The 22,271-nt window shown below is 41.9% G+C and overlaps 1 protein-coding gene across 5 annotated transcripts; it reads left to right on the top strand.

Moving 5' to 3' along the window:
- Nucleotides 1–610: 610 nt before the first annotated feature.
- LOC125461444 (neuropeptides B/W receptor type 2) lies at nucleotides 611–3,628 on the top strand. 5 transcript variants are annotated; one of them, XM_048550234.2, is made up of 2 exons: nucleotides 611–836; nucleotides 1,578–3,628. In XM_048550234.2, the coding sequence occupies exon 2, from the start codon at nucleotides 1,958–1,960 to the stop codon at nucleotides 2,954–2,956; it is 999 nt and encodes a 332-aa protein (XP_048406191.1). In that variant the 5' UTR covers nucleotides 611–836; nucleotides 1,578–1,957; the 3' UTR covers nucleotides 2,957–3,628. The 5 variants fall into 5 exon arrangements, with proteins under 5 accessions (XP_048406191.1, XP_059508613.1, XP_048406190.1 ...); XM_059652630.1 differs by lacking the exon at nucleotides 611–836 and adding an exon at nucleotides 959–1,162; XM_048550233.2 differs by lacking the exon at nucleotides 611–836 and adding an exon at nucleotides 1,193–1,414.
- Nucleotides 3,629–22,271: the final 18,643 nt, after the last annotated feature.

The raw sequence follows: 22,271 nt of genomic DNA, 5'->3' as shown, positions 1-22,271 counted from the left end.
AAATTTGAATCCAGTGACTGCCCATACTGGTAAGTGTTGAAGTGGCTAGAACTTCCTTGCTTAAAAGGGATTTAAATTTTTATCCAAATGCCACAGATGCTCAGATTGGTTCGTAGCTTTAGTCAGTGTCTTCGAAGAGAAATCATCTGAAGAAACTTGAACTTTGAGCATAAAATAACTGTTATGCCTAATTAATTAGCTAACATTTTACAGAACAAGACAGGTGCAATCAATATTGAAATCATTGACCTGGCGCTAATGATTTTCAAGCACCAACAAAGTTCTACCTGTGTAACTCAGCACGTGTTATATTAGGACAATTTACCATATCAACAGCTCAACAAAGTACGTCTAGTTCAAATACATTGTTTGTTTTTAAGTATTTTTATGGTCTGCCAATGTTTTTTACAATGATAATTTGGTGTCTTTAAGAATCTTATTGAATGTGATTTTGTTCTTCTGTCGTCAGATTAGAAAACACTACTATGGCGGTGGGCAAATCATTCCACTGTTGATGGATGTGGCGAACACGGTAAACTTGTGAAGGGAGCTATAGTCTTCTGCCATCAGACAGTGGGGAGACAGAGCTGAATCTGAAGGGATGAAGTTGAGAAGGCAGGGCCTTCATGGTGACCCCAGCTGGTACCGGAACTGAGACTGTGGTGCAGCTGTTCTTCTATTGCGAAGGAGCTGTCCAACAAAATCAGCTGGATAGTTGTTCAAATATTTGAAAGAAAACCCGAGCTCTGCCTGTGTTGACAAACTAAACCATCGTGTTGGTTGAAACTGGTCCTAAACTAGCTGGTGGGTTTTTTCTTCCTATAACACACACAAAGGTAAAAATTAGGAGCAAGAGCAGGCCATTCGGTCCCTGGAACCTGCTCAGCCATTTGATAGGGTCGTGCGGAGCTGATTGTGGCCTCTACTTCCTGTCTACCCCCATTTAATTTGACTCCCTGTGGTCAGTGCACATGGCAATATCCTAAATAATGTTGTTGTGCAGTAATTTTTAAAAAGGCGCTTGCTTTTCCGTTTCCCACAATTTGAAGCGACATTGGCAGTGGCTTCGCTTTTCAAAGGATTTCGTTACATTTTGTGTTTAATTATGTGTTTCGGGCTGACGGTGAAACTTTGGAGAATTGGCGACAGAGACCTTTGGCAGGTAGGAAAATGGTTACAGATGAAATCGCAGCGGATTGGACGCCAGCAGAACTGGAGAGATAGACGCTGCTGGGCGAATCCCACATAGGATGCTACAGAACCGGAGTTCGCCGGACAGTTGTGAGCAGCTGGGCGTTGAACACTTACAACATCTCCCAGCTGCTATGTATTAAAACAAACAGCAGTTTACCCGATCTGAAACGAAATCCATCAATGGCCTCCAGCGAGTTGCGTTGTGAATGGATTTTAGGAGGTGTTGCAAGCTTTAACATTGAGAGCGGATGCCTGAATGAGATGGTCTGATATTGAACCTGTGATATTGGACATTCGGTACAGATGCAACAGTATTTAAACACTTTGCTAAAATCCTTTCAAGATACAATGTGACTTGTAACTGTGCCTTTGTGTTTGCGTAGGTTACGCCATTGGAAGCACAACTTGAAAAGACGACCTGGATCCCGGAAGAAATGTTTTATTCCCTTTGCCAGTGAAATAGGGTATGATGCGTTGTCAATGGCAACTTGAAGGGATCAATTTCACTTTCGTTCGGGGCAGGTTTATGCCGGAAACAAACTGGATTTTTTCAGCGGCTCACGGAGATTCTGTTAAGCCTGCTAAAAGCAACTAAGAGACAACAGGTAGCGTGTGTTCAGTATTACAAACTGCTTTTGCACAAAAGGGGTGACATTTTATTCAAGCATCCTAACTGAATTTGTACTGTCCTCTTTAACGCTGATGCTTCTGTGAGAATTAGTCTTCGTTTCAGGAACACAGGCCCCACAGACGGCTATTCACCATGGAGAACATTTCAGACGTTGGGGCTCGGAATAGATCCTGTTACGGTTCGGCGGAGATGTGTGAGTTTTACGATGGGACAGACACTAACTTCACAGTCCCTGAACAGTACCCAGATTTCTACATAGTGCTTCCAGTGATCTATTCTGTGATCTGTGCTGCCGGGCTCACAGGCAACACGGCGGTGATTTATGTCATTCTCAAAGCTCCTAATATGAAGACAGTGACTAACATGTTCATTTTAAATCTGGCGATTGCAGATGATTTGTTCACCCTGGTGCTGCCCATCAATATAGCGGATCATCTCCTATACTACTGGCCCTTCGGAGAAATCATGTGCAAGCTCATCCTTTCCATTGACCACTACAATATTTTCTCCAGCATTTATTTCCTGACGGTTATGAGTGTAGACCGCTACCTTGTGGTCCTGGCCACCGTGCGCTCCAAGAAGCTGCCGCAGCGCACTTACAGGGCGGCCAAGATCATCAGTCTCTGCGTCTGGCTTCTGGTCACCCTCATCGTCTTGCCGTTCACCATCTTCGCCGAAGTCTACACCGATCCCATGAACAGGAAGAGCTGCGTGCTGGTGTTCCCCAGACCAGAGCGGGCCTGGTTGAAAGCCAGCCGCATCTACACTCTGATCCTGGGCTTTGCCATCCCGGTTTCCACCATCTGTCTGCTCTACACCATGATGCTCTACAAGCTGAGGAACATGCACCTGAACTCGAACGCCAAAGCCCTGGACAAAGCCAAGAAGAAGGTGACACTGATGGTCTTCATCGTGCTGGCCGTGTGCCTGTTCTGTTGGACTCCCTTTCACCTGACCACCATTGTCTCTCTGACCACCGATGTTCAAGAGACGCCTCTTGTGATCGGTATCGCCTACTTTATCACCAGCTTAAGCTACGCCAATTCCTGCTTAAACCCCTTTCTGTACGCCTTTCTGGACGACAGTTTCCAGAAGAGTTTTAAGAAATTATTGGAGTGCAGAGCAGCGTAGAAGGAAAAGGAAAAACAAATGTTAGGCAGGGCTTTGACCAAAACCGGGGCTTGATTTTATCAAGTATGATTGTTTTAATCGAAACGCGACAGTGCAGTGCTAACTACAAACTTCCCTGCCGCCACTTCTTGTTGCAGGCTGATGCTAAATGGTAACATTTGTGAAAGGTCACTCCGGTAACATTCACCAGCTTGGCAGTAAATCCCCCACTAAGGGCACTGCAGCAGTGCGAACTTTATTATCTTGGCTGTCCTCGTGTTGACTGTGACCCGCCGGAATGATTCTACATTAACTTGAAATTTCGATGTATTTGTAGGACGAGCCCGTGAGGGTGAGAGTTAAATTAACTGTTTTGTTTGGGTAGCCTGTAACGCCAGATATTGCCGTTATGTATGTGCAGATTTATGCAGAAAGGGTAGTATTGTACATTTCAAAGGGCCATCGACGTCCTTCATATTTTGGGAGATTGCATGTTGAATGCACTAAGTTCTGAGCCTTGCCTCCTGAACTTCTTTATGATCTAAACGTTGTTGCACTTTCTCTTCCCTATTACTATTCATGTGTATTGTCTAAATGGGATAATGTGTAAACCTATGGCTGCTAGCTGATCTGCTGTTGTATTTTTATTGTTCTTACTCTCGAATCATTGCCAATAAACCTTGCTAAAAATTCTTTTATGCCTGTTGTATTGTAAATCTTGGAGTACGGAGTGCATGAATTAAACATATACTGGAGTGCAAATCAACACGTCTTAAATAAAATATCCAATTTTTTACCAATATATTTGCACTTACTTATTTTATAATGGAAGTCATATACTTTACAAATTTGAACAGGCGTAAATGTCAGAGATCAAATCTCAAAAAAGAGCTAAAATCACATTTCACTTCTAAAATTAAGTTTGTGGAAGGTCTCTGAATATGCAATGGTAGAACAACTGCAAACACAATCAAATATGTTGCCTTTATTTTCTTGTATTTTGTTTACAATGACTACCAAATATATCAGTAGCAATAAGATAGGATCCAGTCATGATTCTTAATGAGGTTAAACCTGTTACTATTTGTATACAGACAATTGTCTACAGTCACAATCATCTCAGACCCAAGGTCTGATCGGCCTATAATCAGGTATTTAAAAATACATTTTTTTTAAAAGTTGCTCCTTGAGAATTAACTTAATCATTTGAAGAGGACTAGATTTTTGGCTGAATGTAAAGGTAAGTTTGAAGGCGGGAGCGCCTGTAATTTTTTGCTACTGCCTAAGATGTAGCTTAGTCAGTGCATGTTCCTGCTGCATGTTGGGCTATATTGGCCCCACCTACCCATGAAGGGAGATACTCAGGTCCAATAAAGTGCCAGTCCGGGCACACTTCACAGGCAGGCTCCCAGACAGCAGGCATGACCAGTAATTAGTTGGGAGTCTCCAGGCAGCTGGTTAGGGAGGAGAGGTGAAAGCACATCCATCAAAGCAGCTCAGCATGAATCACTGGGCATTGAGGGCTACATTCCCAACCACTGGCCCCTCTGTGCACAACTGACCTAGCACTTCTATCCACAGCATGTATTTTTCCAATTTACAATTATTCAGAGGATGTCTCCAATTGGAGACCTCTTTGTGGTCCCTCACCTACACTGTCCACCTATGCTGGGGACCACCAACCGTGTCAGATGCCTCCAGGTACAGAGCTCATCTGGTGTCATTTGTTGGGCCGGGCCAATTTTCACCACAGAGGCAACAAACAGGGGCTGGGATTGGGAAGCCCAGTTTGTCCCCTCCGCTCACAGCAACACACAACCAGCCCAGCTCATCCCCTCCCCCCACTGCATCCCAAAACTAGCCCAGCCTGTCTCTGCCTCCCTAACCTGTTCTTCCTCTCACCTATTCCCTCCTCCCACCTCAAGCCGCACCTCCATTTCCTACCTACTAACCTCATCCCACCTCCTTGACCTGTCCATCTTCCCTGGACTGATCTATTCCCTCCCTACCTCCCCACCTATACTCTCCTCTCCACCTATTTTCTTTTCTCTCCATCTTTGGTCCGCCTCCCCCTCTCTCCCTATTTATTCCAGAACCCTCCCCATCCCCCTCTCTGATGAAGGGTCTTGGCCCAAAACGTCAACTTTTGTGCTCCTGAGATGCTGCTTGGCCTGCTGTGTTCATCCAGCTTCACACTTTATTATCTGGGATTGTGTGAGGTCAGAAAGCCAATTCTTTACGGAACCTCACTTGTATCACAATTTTCACAGGACTGAATCTGCCCATTTAGAACTGACTGGGTTGAATATACAACTGCACCTCCCAGTTGCGAACCATTTTAACTTCCCCTCCCATTCCTTCGATGACATGTCCATCATGAGCCTCCTGCAGTGCCACAATCATGCCACCCGAAGGTTGCAGGAACAGCAACTCATATTCCGCTTGGGAACCCTGCAGCCCAATGGTATCAATGTGGACTTCACTAGCTTCAAAATCCCCCCTTCCCCCACTGCATCACAAAACCAGCCCAGCTTGTCCCCGCCTCCCTAACCTGTTCTTCCTCTCACCTATTCCCTCCTCCCACCTCAAGCCGCACCTCCATTTCCTACCTACTAACCTCATCCCACCTCAGGAGGTGAGAAAGGGCACAAATTGGAAGCCAATGGGAGGTGATGCTGAACAGAGAGGTGATCCTGCCATGCCAGAAGGTGGCTTCTTCCTATCACTCTACCACCCTTCTCCTATGCATTACCTCCATTCTTAGATCCAGGGCAAAAATGATAAAATGAAGGTTTCCTCTCACCTATCTTCCTCTCACCTATCCACTCCTCCCACCTCAAGCCGCACCTCCATTTCCCACCTACTAACCTCATCCTGCCTCCTTGACCTGTCCATCCTCCCCGCACTGACCTATCCCCTCCCCACCTCCCACCTATACTCGCCTCTCCACCTATCTTCTCCTCTATCCATCTTCAGTCCACCTCCTCTTCTCTCCCTACTTATTTCAGAATCCTCTCCCCATCCCCTTCTCTGATGAAGGGTCTCGGCCCGAAACGTTAGCTTTTGTGCTCCTGAGATGCTGTTTGGCCTGCTGTGTTCATCCAGCTTCACACTTTATTATCTTGGATTCTCCAGCATCTGCAGTTTCCATTATCTCTGATTGAATATAGTAGTGGTGTTTCGAACATGACACATTAGTTGCCACTGAAGTTGCTTGTTCTCCTGAGAGACAGATCTATGCTTTGTGCCAAAGTCTTCCAGATAGAAGACTCAGCTTCACATGGAAGTGAAGTGAGACAGAAGACTGGTGCCTGGACCAGGGAGAACCTTCATTTTATCATTTTTGCCCTGGATCTAAGAATGGAGGTAATGCATAGGAGAAGGGTGGTAGAGTGATAGGAAGAAGCCACCTTCTGGCATGGCAGGATCACCTCTCTGTTCAGCATCACCTCCCATTGGCTTCCAATTTGTGCCCTTTCTCACCTCCTGATCCTCCATCTAACAATTCACAGTCCTCCCTAGATATCCCCACCTCTCTGGAGGGCAAAATCAGGAGAGCCCAGCAGGTTACCACAGTGACAAAGATCCTTACAGGATCTTATTAAATGGCCTCAACTGAATATTTCTGGCAGTTGAACAGTATCTTGGGAACCCCAATGGTCTTCTTAGCCGTTATCCTGCTGATCTTCTCACTCTCAATGATTCATTCACACATTTTGGAAGTTGTACTAAAGAACTGAGGCAGTCTTGACTGGCAGAGGATGAAGGATTCATGCCACCTGCTAGAGTTACATGGATCCCTGGAGCTGTGAGGCAGCAGTGCTAACCACTGAGCCACCGTGTCACCCAAATAGGCAACCACCGAGTTACAATAGTACGTAGTCATTCAGAGATGTCACAACATCTGCAGTTGATCCTTGGAAGGAGTCAAAAGTGAAGAAATTCAAAGTGACAATGATACTTGTGGCTACCAGTATGACTACCAATGAGAAAGATCATGTGAAGTGGGGTCTTTGTTCGTGAGGGGACAAATGCCATGACCATTCATCAGGAGAATCAAAATTTCTGCAGCTTTGAATATTGGCCATCTCAAGTCAGATGTGTATTTGCTGGTAGATCTGATGTTGAGGACTCCATTTCCTTCCTATTCCTCTTTCTTCCCTTGTGTCCTCCTACCACTGAAAGTACCTCAAAACCGTAAGGCATAAGAGCAGAAGTAGGACAAACAGCACAAGAAAACTGGTCCACCATTAACTGAGATCATGACTGATCTGGGAGTCCTCAACTCCATTTTCTCACATTTACTCCATAATACTTGACTCTCTTACCAAGTAAAAAACCTATATATCTCAGCCTTGAATATACATAATGACTGAACCCTTCTGTGGTAAAGAGTTCCACAGATTCACTACCCCTAAGAGAAGAAATTCCTCCTCATCTCTTCCTAAAACCCCTTATTTTGAGATTATACCCTCTAGTCCTAGACTCTCCCATAAGGGGAAGCAAACTTTCAAATGAAACTTGTCAAGTTCCCTAGGATTATTATATGTTTCATTAAGGCCACCCCTCTCTCTTCTAAACTCCAATGAAGAAAAACCCAAATGCTTAACCTCTCCTGATGAGACAGTACCTCCAAATCCAGGCTTAGCTTAGCTAAATTTCTCCAGACCGCCTCCAATGCCAGTATATCAAAGAAACAATAAGAGGCCCAAAATTGCTAATTGTATCCCAGCTGTGGTCTGACTTGTGCATTATATATTTTTTTAGCAAGAATCCCCACTTCTCATTGAAGTAAGGACTAAAATTCTATTTGCCTTTCCTACTACCTGATGACCTTGGATGATAGGTTTTTGAAATTTATGTATGGGGGCTCTCAAATCCCCTGTGCTGTATGTTTCTGTAATCTTTTTCCATTTAAATAATATTCAGCTCCTCTATTCTTCCTGCCAAAGAGCATCACCTCAAATTTTTCATATTATATTCCATTTGCTAAGATTTTTGCCCATTTGCTCAACCTGCCTATATCTGTCTCCAGACTCTTTATGTCATCATCACTACTTGGCTTCCCAACTATTTTTGTGCTATCCAGAAACTTAGCTATAGTGTATTTACGTTCCCAATCTAAATCATTCTAATATATTGCAAATACTGTGACCTCAACAGTGCCCCTGTTGCACTCCTCTAGTTGTAAGTTGCCATCCTGAAATGCTCTCTTGTCCCAACTCTCTGACTTTCTACTGGTCCCAAATTCTAGCATTAAATACATTTTTGAGGCATGATAGCTCCTTCACAAAGCTATGCTCACTTTACCTGGTCTTACTATGTATTTCTAATTATTTTCCAATTGCTTATTTTATAAATAACTCTAACATTTGCCCAATGATAGGTGATCAGCTAATTGACCTACACTTACCTTTTTTTTATATTCCTTCCATTTTTGAATAAAGGCATTACGCTGGTAGTTTTCCAATCCTTTAACAATTTCCCAAAACCAAGGATTCTTGGAAGATTACTTCTAATGTATCCATTTTCTCTGTAGCTGCTTCTTTTAATATGTTAGGGTGTATCCCATAAGGTCTAGAGGAGTTAGTGGTCTTTAGCCCCATTAGTTTATTTAGGTACTTTTTTTTCTAATGATGGTTATTATATTTATTTCCAATTCCCCTCTTTCCTCAAAAAGAGGCTGTTTCATCTTTTAAAGAATGATTGCATTTTTCATACATTTTGTGTCAAAAATTTTACAAATAATTATTAACAATGCTTTATGAAGAAACTTTCATGCGACAACAATACAACTGATCAGCACCTATGATAATTTGATTATAAGACACAAAGAAAGGGTGAGGCCAGAGGATGAAATTCCCATTCATATGAAGATAAGAAATAGGAACAGGAGTAGATCATATTGGACTTTGAACCTGCCTCACTTTTCAATTACTGAACTTCAGGCTTTGTCAAATATATTCCAAAAATATAAATACTTCAGTCCTCGATATGCACAATAACAACATCCACAGCTGTTAGAGGATTGCAAATATTTGGAGTTCTCTACATTAAGTGAATAAATTTCTTCTGCTTTCAGTATGAAATGGCTACCCCTTATCCTGAGACTATGTCCACTACGTTTATTTCATTTGCTGATTAGATGTGGGCATCAACATTACCACAAGCATATATTACCCATTCTTAATTTCCTGTGAGAAAGTGATTGTGAACTGCCTTCTTGAACTACTATAGTCCTTGAGGTAGAAGTATACATACAGTTCTGTTCGGAAAGTGTTCCAAGATTTTGATCCAGTCTGCTTTCTCCAAACAAGGGAAACAATCTGTCTTCATCTATCTTGCCAAGGAGTGTTTCAATGAGATTGCATTCATCTAAACTCCCAGAGCGCAGGACAATTCTAATCACAGTTTAGTCTTCTGATCCTGGGAATTCAAATGCAAATAAATCTTCATTTTACATTTTCCAAAGCAAGTTCATCACTCCGAATCTGTTTACTGCAGCCCTGTACAATTTTAGCAGGGCTTCTTTATGTACTGCAACCTCTTGCAAAACTACAACAGCAATTATCTTCCTAACTGCTACTGTATCTGCACACTAATCTTTGGTGTTTTCAATGGAAGAACACCCAAATCTCTGAATATTAACATGGATTAATCAAACAAAAGCAAAATACTGTAGATGTTGGAAATCTGAAAAAACACAGAGAATACTGGAGAAATTAATGCCTTGCATGGGCCACAAATCTCCTTTTGTTCCAGATTGAACAATCTCACTTGCAAACATAATGTAAAATTCCATCACATTTTGGCTTGCTCATCTCAAAGGGTGGCACAGTGGCTCGGTGGTTAGGTTTGCTGCCTCACCATGCCAGGGACCTGGGTGACTCTCCGTGGGGAGTTTGTACATGTTCCCTGTGCGTGTGTGGATCTCCTTTGGGTACTCTAGTTTCCTCCTGCAGTTCGAAGATGTGAGGGTTAAGTGGATTGGCCGTGCTAAATTGCCCGTTGTGTACAGGGGTGTGTAAATTAGGTGGATTAGACATGGGAAATACCATGTTACAGGGAAGGGGTAGGATAATGGGTTGTGTTGGGTCCTCTTAGGAGGGGCAGTGTGGACTTTTTGGGCTGAATGACCTGTTTCTGTGCTGTAGGGATTCTACAGTTTTCACAGAACAAGGTTATTAATGACCCATTTTCATTGCATAATATTAGATCTAAAATAGCATGCCTTCTTGTTGGCTCTACGTACTGCTCTCAAAAACTCCCCCTCCCATATTAATGCTAGATTGTTCTTACTCAGTCAATCTGGAGATCGAAAGTCTCCCTTGATAACTATGTTTCTCATGCTACAAGCTTCTCTCGTTTCCTGATTAATACCATGTACCACAATAACACTACTATTTGTGAACAATAAATAATTCCAATCAACGTATACTGCCCCTTGTCTCTTAACTCCACATAAACAGATTTCACACATTGTTCTTCTGATTTGAGGTTCTACTTAACTGATACTGACCTTATCTTTTATTATCCGTGCACCCCTACCCCCACTTCCTTCTTGTCTGTCCTTCTTAAAAATTAAATATCCTTGAACATTCAGTTCTCTGTCTTGGTCACCATGCAGCTATATTTCTGTAATAGCTATTATCTCTATTTCTCTATCTCTACTTTTGCCTTTAGATTGTCCACCTTTTACGAAATGCTGTGTGCATTCAGGTTATTCTTTTGATATCGCCCCACTTTTAGTCTCCCTAGTAACTTTGACATCCTGTTGTCAACATTATTTCCTTCAATTTGGGGTTACTCTCTAGATTCCCAACACCCGTCCCCAACAAGCTAGTTTATATCCACTCCAACAGCACTAGAAAATCTCCTGGTAAGGATATCAGCCAGTAGAGTTAAAGTGTATCTAGCCCAGCTTGTACAGTTCCAATCTGATACCCTAACTCCTCCACCTGTTCTCCAGAAGTAAAAATCATTCAATACCCATGTTATGTGCACTGGCACATAGCACTGAGAGTACTGTTCTTCAGTCCTACTTTCTAATTTCCTCTCTAGCTCCTACAAATCTGCTATCTTGGCCTCACCTCTCTTCAACTATATAATTGCTACCAATGTGGACAAAGAATTTGATTACACCCAATAACTCCACAGAGACTGGTATCCCATAACCAAAGTCACCCTTTTATTTGCATGTGGAAAATCCTCAACACCAATCCAGCTGCCCCAGAGCCAGTTCTCAGAGAGATAGGATGTCTGACACTCCTGTTTAAGTCTGTCAGCCGGGGCTCCTTGTTTGGACCAGATTAACAGCCCCAATCAGGAAATTCATATTCTGAGGTCCACTTGCTGACCTCAGTACAATCATCACAATATTCCTCTCCAGAAGGTTGCTCTGCAGCTATTCTGAGCCATCTTTCTCTCAAGCACCAGGGAGGCAACAGATCATTCTAAAGTTACATTTACTGGAACGGACATGTCTGTCTGGTCCCCTGACTATAGAATCCCTTATAACTACTCCTCTTCCACGCTTCCTCTTTTTCCACTATATAGCTGTGTTGCCTGTGGAGCCATGGGCTTGACGCTGAGGAACAAGCACTCTCATCAGTTTCCAAAATGGAATACAGATTAGCAAACAACTTATACTCAGGGATTCCTTCACCACCTGTCTAGATTTCTTACACTGCTCAGTAGTCACCCATTCCCTCTCTGCCTGCACATGTCTAATCTGTAGTGTATCTGCAGAGAGTAGCAATTGGAAAAATAAAATCTCTTTGGCTAACACATTAGTCTTGAGGCCAATGTGATATGTATGGAAGTTTCCAGATCCTGTTCTTTGAATTCTGACATTAGTAGTCACCTCATTAATCATGAATGATTGTCTCTGTGAAATTGTACATGCACAACTTGCTCAGGAAATACAATCCTGTGACATTCCCATAATCATTCTTTCAAAAGACCAAATAGATTTCACCCTGAACTCAGCAAGACGCTTCCAGCATATTACTATATCAACGAGGTGAAGAGCACAAATAGGAACATTGGCTACCACTTATAAAGTCATAGAGGCTTCCAGCATGATCAGGCATTTCGGCCCAACTCGTCTTTCCCAAACTAAACTAGTTTGACTCACTTGCATTTGGCTTATATCCCTCTAAACCATTGCTATTTATGTACCTGTCTAAATGTCTTTTAAGTGTTGTAACTGTATCAGCATTTACCACTTCTATAGGCAGTTCAATCCACATACCAACTACCCTCTACATGAAAAAGCTGCCCCTCAGTTCCCTTTTAAATCTTTCTCTTCTCACCTTGAAAACATGCCCCTAATTTTGAACTCTTCCACCCTAGGAAAATGACATTTGCTATTCACCTTATCTATACCTCTCACAATTTTATAAAACTCTGAGGTTAACTCTCAACTTCTTTTGCTTCAGTGGAAGAAGTCCCAGCCTACCCAAATTCTCCTTATATCGCATATCCTCCAGTCATTGCAGCATCTGATAAAACAGGCCAGGCAGCATCAGAGGAGCAGGAATGTTGATGTTTTGGGTCAGGACCCTTCTTCAGAAACCTTTCATTTTCTGAAGACAGGTCCTGGCTCGAAACATCAACTTTCCTGCTCCTCTGATTTTGCCCGGCTGGCTGTGCTCCTCCAGCTCCACACTCTGTTATCTCTGACTCCAGAATTGGCAGTTCTTACTATCTCTGACCATCTGGTAAATCTTTTCTGAACCCTCGCCAAATAAATAATTTCCTTCCTAAAGCAGGGTGTGCCTAATACTCCAAAACTAGCTTCACGAACGTACCATACAACCTGACCGTGACAAACCAATGGTTTGAGCATTGAATGCAAGCATGCTAAGTGCCTTCTCAACCATGCTATCTACCTGTGACACAACTTTCAAGACCTATGTAACTGATGCCCTAGCTCTCCCTGTTCAACAAAAATACCCAGGGTTCCACCAGAAACAATAGAAGCACTGCCCTTATTCATTTGCTGAAAATGCAGTATCTTGCATTTATCCAAATTAAACTCAATCTGCCACTTCTCAGTTTACTATTTGATCAAGATCTCTTTGTACTCTTAGATAACCTCTTCACTATCAACAGTAACATTATTTTGGTGTCATCAGCAAACTTACTAATAATGCCTCCTAAATTCTCATCTAAATTGTTGAAAAAATGACAAACAACAGTGGACCCAGCACAGATCCCTGTGAAATAGTGATAATGGGAACTGCAGATGCTAGAGAATCCAAGATAATAAAATGTGAGGCTGGATGAACACAGCACGCCCAGCAGCATCTCAGGATCACAAAAGCTGACGTTTCGGGCCTAGACCCTTCATCAGAGAGGGGGATGAGGTGAGGGTTCTGGAATAAATAGGGAGAGAGGGGGAGGCGGACCGAAGATGGAGAGAAAAGAAGATAGGTGGAAAGGAGAGTATAGGTGGGGAGGTAGGGCTGGGATAGGTCAGTCCAGGGAAGACGGACAGGTCAAGGAAGTGGGATGAGGTTAGTAGGTAGGAGATGGAGGTGCAGCTTGGGGTGAGAGGAAGGGATGGGTGAGAGGAAGTACAGGTTACGGAGGCAGAGACAGGTTGGACTGGTTTTGGGATGCAGTGGGTGGAGGGGAAGAGCTGGGCTGGTTGTGTGGTGCAGTGGGGGAGAGGACGAACTGGGGTGGTTTTGGGATGTGGTGGGGGAAGGGGAGATTTTGAAGCTGGTGAAGTCCACATTGATACCATTGGGCTTCAGGGTTCCCAAGCGGAATATGAGTTGCTGTTCCTGCAACCTTCGGGTGGCATCATTGTGGCACTGCAGGAGGCCCATGATGGACATGTCATCTAAAGAATGGGAGGGGGAGTGGAAATGGTTTGCGACTGCCCTGCTGTGTTCATCCAGCCTCACATTTTATTATCCCTGTGAAATAGCACTGGTCATAGGCCTCCAGTCCGAAAAACAAGCCTCCACCACAACATTTTCTGATAAAGGGCCTAGCCCAAAACGTCAGCTTTCCTGCTCCTAAGATGCTGCTTGGCCTGCAGTGTTCATCCAGCTCCATACCTTGTTACCTCGGATTCTCCAGCATCTGCAGCTCCTATTATCTCCACCACAATGTTCTGTCTCTTACTATCAAACCAATTCTGATCCAACTGGCAAGTCCTCCCTGAATTTCATGTGATCTAACTTTACTAATCAATCTACCATGAGCAACCTTGTCAAAGGCTTTACTAAAGTCCATATAAACAGTTAATCAATTTCAGGAAAGCTGCTGGAACACTTTTTAACCTGAGTGGTGTCACTTGGCATTGAAAAATATCATGTTGTGTGGCAAAGGTTGATATCTCTCTAGCTCCGGGTGTGAAAGGAGCTTGCTAGTATCCTTCTAATAAAATTATCTGGGTAATAAATCTAGCACTGTCAAAATTATCAATACAGTCTTCCAAATGAAGTATTGGGTCAGACATTATTTTTGTTATTGCATTGACCTTTTGTAGTCAGTGAACCACCAGGTTCAATCACTAACACCATTGGGGAACTCTGCCTGTTTTGATGGGGTTTGTTAAGGTGTTTTTTCCGAAATGTATTTCACATGGGCCTGCAATGGACTCAAGTGATAAGGATGCTGTCTGTTAGGAGAGGACTCTTCCACATCCACATCTTGTCTGGTTGGTTTTATGCACCCTGATTTGTCATTATAGATTCTTTTAAATTTGGTGAGTAACCTTGTTATTTTTTGAATTATTTTTCCAGCAATCTGGATGTCAACTACTTAATTTACTTACATCACCTAGAACGTGAATTGTTCCTTAGGACGTTCAGGAGAGAAAACATGGTTTGAATGGTCATTTTTTGTGTAACAATCCCATGATTTCCCAAATTCTTAGCTTAACAGTTAGGTGATAAAACTGATGCAACGTGTTCAATTTTTTTTAGATAGACTTGTTTGTGTCAACTTAACTGCGTAGAAAACAAGGTGACAGTTTAGTAAAGTAGCAAATGGGTCAGTGTCTGGGGATCATTGTGAAGCTTTCACCTCCATTGTGTTGTTCAATTGTTTGCCATTATTTATAACTGACGTGGCAGGATTGCAGAGCTTCAAGTTATGAAAATGCTTAGCTTTTTCTGTTACCATGTATTATTTGATGTGCATATGATTAACTGTGATTACTTGTTAACTTCATCCCGGTATGGTCCGATGGCCTGATTATTCTGTTATATGCATCTGATTGCCTAATAATCACATGCTGTTGTTTGGTTCCCTGATTATCTGGTGTTCACACATTGGTTATGCTGATTTCAGACCTCTGATTCAATTTCTCTGAATTATGTCACCTCTTTAAAATTTGAAACTTTAACTTGAACTCTGAAATAGGGTGCATTGCAGGAGCTCTGACTCAAAGCAATTTACTTTAAAGGTAAGGGTTGTATATCTGGATATAAATTCTTGTTCACGTTTGAATAGTCTTGGCCTTTATAAGCTCATGTTTGGGCAAATTTGCGGCAAAACAAAATCCAAAATGAGTGATGTGTGATCTGTATTTCACTTCATGCTGAATTGAATGTGTGAATGCAGCCAACTATAGCCATCCATCTATTTAAATATATTGTTTTCTTACCAAACAGTGCCACCTTGTGAAAATGTTGCTATATTTCGAATTAGTAATGTGTTGAGAATATAGCATGACCATAAAATTGGGCTTTGTGGCATTCCTGTTCTAAGAGCTATGGGAGCCTTAAGGTCCCTAAAATGTTAGGTGGTGGTTGCAAATACTTGGCGATTGACCTGCAGCTGCCATGCTTTAAGGTGCTAGTGCATACACGTGGTATATGCCAGACGCATGCAGAGTGGGTGTGTTGCATACCAATCAGAGTCTCATGCTGATTTGCCATAAGAACTGGCATTTTGGATCTTTGTAAGTCCTGTTCACACCCTCACACTAGCTTCAGTTTCACAATACATTAGCAGCATTGAAAGTCTTAAGCATGAAATATTTAGCTGAAGTGATTTTGATTTGCTGTTTTGCTACTGCAGTCAGTAAAAATATTATGTTCTGTATTATTGGATAAACTTTGAAAAGTCATTGGAGTCAGAAATGAGTGTCAAGTTTAGTGGCTAGTGGGTGTAAACAGCCTGCCATTAATCATCAGGGCTAATATGACAGTCCCTCCTTAGCTGATGGTTAATGGGACTGATGTTGGCAGCAAAGATGGGGTCCCATTAAACGGCTTTACCCACCTAGTGTATTCAGAGGGCACTGCGCCTGCTTCTATATTAACCAGGAGCTGTGTCTAATGTGGCTACAGTTCATCAAGGGAAGAAATCCCTAAAATGTGTGAGCATGCCACAGGTCTTAGCAGCTACCAACCCTCTACATGGCTCTTCACTGCAATCTGCCACCCAAACACATGGACAAGGTGAACACAGAAAGCGTAATGCTGCTCTTGGGAAGATTGTGAAACAAACCATTGGCATCCTAAGGCAGCAGTCCCACTGGATTACTCAAGAGGATCCCTCCAATACTCACAGAGCGTCTCTTCAGACTTGTGGTGGTACTCTCTGGTGTTTACACATCCTGAGGTTCTCCTGAGGTTTTAGCCTCAAACGAAGGATGGAGTGAAGAAAGGATGAAGTATCTGAGTCCCATTGCTCCAAATGGGTCTGTGTGTGGCTATACATTGTTCTCTCACTTTTCCATTCAGAAATAAAACAAACCACAAAATATCCATAATGACTTTATATAATAACCTATTCCTTTAGTGCTTGGCTGCAGGTGCTTTAATGCCCCTAAGCAGCATTTCCCTTTTAAATTTTATTTTAGTAGAATGTGGGCATTGCCAAAAAGCACTTGTTGTCCATTCCTAATTGCCCCTTGAACAGAGTGGCTTGTTAGACAACTTCAAATTGACAGCTAAGAGTCAACAATACCAATGCGAAAAGAAGAACAGATTTTCTCCCTGATAGGACATCAGTAAAGCATTTAAATTATTACAACAATTGACAATAGTTTCATGGCCACTATTACTGCAGCTCATTTTTGATTCCAGGAACATTAATTAATTGCACTTTAATTCCATGATCTGCTGTAATGGGATTTGAATCTGTGTCCACAGAATGTTGGCGATGGGCCTTTGGATTGGCCATCTAGCAACATTACCACTGCATTACCTTTTATCCCCATTGTAATGCCACTGACAGAAGTCTGCTGACTTTCACTGACTCCCTGGCTTGCTAAAAGGCAACAGCATGGCATTAGAAGATTGGCAACAGTGGGAGTATGAATCCTGTGAGAGGACAGCAGCTGTGTGACCTGCAGAGCCTATGCCACTCCCTCAGGGCACCACCTCAATAATCCCAGTAATTTGCTGTTACATCAATTGCTGATCAACACAGATAACTTGCAAGCCTCTTTGAGCACTGTGAACTGAAGTCTTGATGCCAGCAGTTTGGGTTTGCGTGGTAACATGCATTGATCACATGACATTTGTCTGAATTCCTATGGCAACACTCAGACATAGGCTTGCTACTATCTTTGATGCAAATGAAGCTGAATCTTCGACACCAGATGCTACATCATAGCTGAATCAACAAATGCTGTCATGGTATTGGACATTGGCTTGACCAAGCATGGGGTAATCATGCATTGTAATCTTCATGCCTGAGATTCAACACTGTTGAATTTTTATCTATTATATTCATCAGGCAATCTGAACATGAGTATATAACTCCCCATTTTTTAAGTGAAATGTGATGAATAATTTAATTGGACCTACTTTCACCACACTGTTTGGCAGTGTGTTCCAGATCTTACCTATATGCTTCGTGAATTTTGTTTCTTTTGCCAATTATTTTGAATTTGTAACTTTCTTTCTAATATCTTTATATTGTAGCACAGGCATTGGGATTGTCAGTACCATCAAGGCAGATTGTGATGTTAGTCTTTGTGTCAAACTGATTTGACTTAAGAGCAGTTGTTTCTAACCTTAGCACTGCAGCTAGATATTTTCTAATCAACCTTTGCACCTCCAGAGCAGGTGGACTCGAACCTGGGCCTCCTGGCTCAGAGGCAGGACATTACCATTGCACCACAAGAGCTCATCCTGCCTTATCTTTTTTTATATCAACAAGTCCTCTTGCACACAATTGAACATTTTTGTTTCTCAACATCAAATTACCCTAATTCATCTATTATCCTACGTACTCTGGAGCCCTCGAGGCTTTGAACATCTACATCAAACCTCAGCTTTCTCATCTGCAAAGTTTTCCCAACACCTCCCATCTACCTCAGACATCTATAACAGCAATTAATTGCATAAAGGAAAGAGATTAAACAGTTAAATTCAAGTCTTATTAATTGAGACAGCCAGATTGACATTGATTTGACAAGTGTCCTGTCATTACCCTGTTGTTATATCTCACAGTAATATTGAGTTCAATGAGCAATTAATGCACAAACTCAGCAAGCTCTTAGGATTTTTATTTCCTCTGAGCCCACTTGTGGCTCGGAGGTAGAGTCCCTACTTCTGAATTTTGGAGGTGTGGCTTCAAGTTCCAACTGCTCTACAGGTATGCAATAACATCTCTGTTACAGGCTGAGCTGCAAAATAGGTTAATTAAAAGAAAAAATTGTCTGAAGCAAATGGGAGAGAAACATAAATCAGTTAGCAAATTTTGAAGATTCACAATTTAATGTATTTGTTGGCCAATTTACGTATTAATGTTATACATTATTAACAGACTATAATATTTCTTACTCATTATTGCACAAGGGTTATTGTAATCATATTAAAATTACTTTAAAGCAAATGTATCTTGTTTTAAAAAAGGCTCATTGTCATATTACTAATTGGTAATAGAGCTGAGAATAACATATTTGTTTACATTTTATGTTTATGATGTTTATATTTTATGATAACAAACTGAGAAAAACACTAAATTGTATTGTTGATGCTTGCATCCTTACACATGCTCAAGAAATCTATGAATTTTTATATGGAATAGACATATCTCTGACAATTTAGTACACTCAGCATAGAGCTTCCAAAAATGGCCACATGCATTAGAAATTCAGCTTAAAAAAAAAGTCAGCACACCTGAATTGTGGCTTGCAGCATAATCCATGTGTTTACCAGTGGTTTTTTTCACTCAGCGTTCTGTTCCCATTGTGCAAAGCTTCATTCTGGCACTGCAAATTCTAAGAATAGAATTTCTTCTGATACACTATGGTTGGAATAATTTGATTAAAATAACTACCTTGAGGTGTTCCAGCAGTGATACCCTAGAATTTAGATAGTTTTACCTAAACAACTGTACTTGTCTTACTTTGTGATAGGATTTTATTCCAAACAGCGGCAAGTTTATCCTGATTTCCATTGATTCCAGTTTTGTTAGGGTTCCTCGAAGATGTACTCAGTCAAATTTGACTTTAGTAATGGGGACAGTGAATCTTAAAGAACTGCAGATGCTGTAAACCAGAAACAAAAACAGAAATTGTTGGAAAAGCTCAGCAGGCATAGCAACATCTATGAAGACAAATCAGAGTTAATGTTTCAGGTTCAGTGACCCTTCCTCACAACTGATGGTAGCTGGGTGAATGTTGGTTTATATGCAGAAGATAGGGTGTGTAGAAGGGGTAGGAGGTAAATGATTGATGGGGAGAGAGCCCAAAGAAGGAGAAGAGCAGCTGGACAGACAAAGGAGTGGATAATGATCTGGCTAAGAGGGTGAAAGCTGTTAATGGAGTTGTTAGTAGCTAACCATGATTAGTGGGTAATGGCAGACGATATGATAACAAGGCCTGGTGAGTGGAGTAGAAGATTAGGAATTGCGAAAGTTCAGGCTGTAAAATTATTGAACTGGATATTGAGTCCAGAGGGCTGCAGGGTCCCCAAGTGGGAAATGAGGTGTTATTATTCCAGATTGCATTGAGCTGCACTGAAACACTGAAGTAGGCTTGAAACGGAGATGTTAGACAGGGAGCAGGGTAGTATGTTAAACTGACAGGCGACGTTAAAGCATTCTTCTCTTTTCGTTTCTTTTCCTTTTTTTCGCTCCCTTCTCTCATTTATCTTTCTCTTTTTTTAAGTTTTATTTCACACTTGTGAAGGGCTTGGTTGTGGTGATGGCATTGATCGTGAGGTATAGGCCCAGCATGGACTCATGGCAGAGTTTTTGGAGGTGATTTCAGGTTCCCAGCAGCTGCTGCATTGTTGAGATGGTTGTAGCACTGCCTCAACATCTTACATTCTTTTGACAGCTTTGAGTGAGGAAGAATGTTCCAGGAGGCTGCTGTAGTGGACAATGAGGTGTTCCTTGTAGCTGCATTCTGGTGGGTCCTTCAACTGGGCTGCTTCAGCAGCACCTGAAGACAAGGTGGGTTTGGGTCAAGGATTCCAATGGCCTGTGCTTTCCTTGAGGATTCCACAGTGGTACAGTTGGTCTGGCACTGCCTGAGAGTCTTTTCAGTGGCTTTGGTGGCTGTTTTCATCAGTGTTGGTTTGAGTCTCCCCATGGCGGCCTCAGTCAATCTGCAACTCCAATGCAGCATTTCTTCGGCATTTGGTGGGTCTGGCTTGGGATTCCAGTGGGTCCGGCTTGGGATTCCAGTGGGGACGGGGTTGGGTGGGAGGGGTGTGATGTGGGATGGGGTGTGGGGACATCAGATCCTCGAGACCAGAGCCGTGAAGTGAACTAAGTGGACTTGGCCCCAAATTCCCCATTATTAATTTTTTTTTATTATATTATGGTGGCCACACTATTAATCTGAACTTATTTTTTTTCTAATTTATTATTGTGATTTTGTACTTCTGAATTTCTGTAATGCTGGAGTTTTTATTTCTTTATTTTTCTAATTCTTTTTTCCTAAGAATGTATACTCAAGAATCTGTACCTAGGTACCTATGTACATCTGTAACAGGCAACTTGTAAGCTTTTCACCATACCCATTGAGTACATGTGAAAATACAGTTCTGAAGAAGGGTCACCACATTCCAAAGTGTTAACTCTGATTTTTTTTCTTCACAGATACTGCCAGACCTGCTAAGCTTTTCCAGCAACTTCTGTTTTCGTTCAACAATAAAGCTCATTCAATTCAATTCAAATAATGTTGATATGACCACCAGATGGCACTCTATGACTTGTTGTTCGAATTTGAACCTTTACAGAGGGAGCTAAGACCTGAGCTGTGAAATTCGGTGACTGTGACTGGTGCCAACACTACAGAACACCAAATTTACAAAGTCATGTTTTTCTGGTCACTAACAACTTGTCCTGGGTGTAGTCGCCCATGATGGGAGGTAGATTAATGGGACTATGCTAGGCATATACTAGAGACCTCTCAACATCAGCAAACTGTGATGTTAAGCAATCCTCTGGCTGCTCCGATGCAGGAATTTATACTTGGACTGTACAGATACACTAAACTGCTACACAAAACATTCTTGAGCACCACTGCAGCAGCTAGTAAAATTAAGTAAAATTGGGGCATAGTGGTGGCCTTGTCCTAATGTCACAGGACTAATAATACAATCACGCAGACTAATTATCACAAGGTTCATGGGTTCAAATCTCCTAATAGTAATTGGTGGAATATAAATACAAGAGAGCTTTTGTGGTGCTGGGGAAAGGTCTGTACCTCTGGGCTAGGAGTTTCAAGTTCAAGTCCCATCTGCACCAGAGATGTGATATAAAATGTCCAAATATTCTTTTTAAAAATAAAACTTTCAATCTAACATACATTCTTAGAAGCACCATTTAAATCAGCAGTCATTAGGCATCAGTGCAAACAACTTGCAGTTGATGTGTTCTTGATTCACTTCTGTGGTTGTACGTTTGTGTAAATTCTCTGCAGCACTTTTTGCCTTGGGGATGCGTTTGTGCTGAATTGCTGGATTTGTCAGGGAGCTGGAGAATTTGATGATCTGGTCACAAAAAAACCTGCAATGTTTGTGGTAGCTGTATTTTCAGCTTGTCAGTGTCTGCAACATGAACAAAAACATAGAGTAGATGCTACAAAGAGAGAAATATCCTACACAATACAGGTTGATGAGAAACTTTTTATTTAAATGTATTTGATCATGCGATACGGGTGTCATTGATTAGCTCAGCATTTATTGCAAAGACCCAATTGTGCTTAAAAAAGTGATGTTGAATTGTTACGCTCCATATGGTATAGGTGCATTCACAATGCTATTTGAAAGGAAATTCTGGGATTTTAACCCAGTGACATTGACAGAACAGCAATATAGTTTCAAGTCAAAATAGTGTTTGGCTTAGAGGGAACTTCAAATGGTGGCGCATCTACTGCCCTGTCCTCCCAGGTGGTAGA

This window comes from Stegostoma tigrinum, chromosome 19 (genome assembly GCF_030684315.1).
Source record: "Stegostoma tigrinum isolate sSteTig4 chromosome 19, sSteTig4.hap1, whole genome shotgun sequence".
NCBI lineage: Eukaryota > Metazoa > Chordata > Chondrichthyes > Orectolobiformes > Stegostomatidae > Stegostoma > Stegostoma tigrinum.
This window is presented reverse-complemented; position numbering and strand designations above follow the sequence as displayed.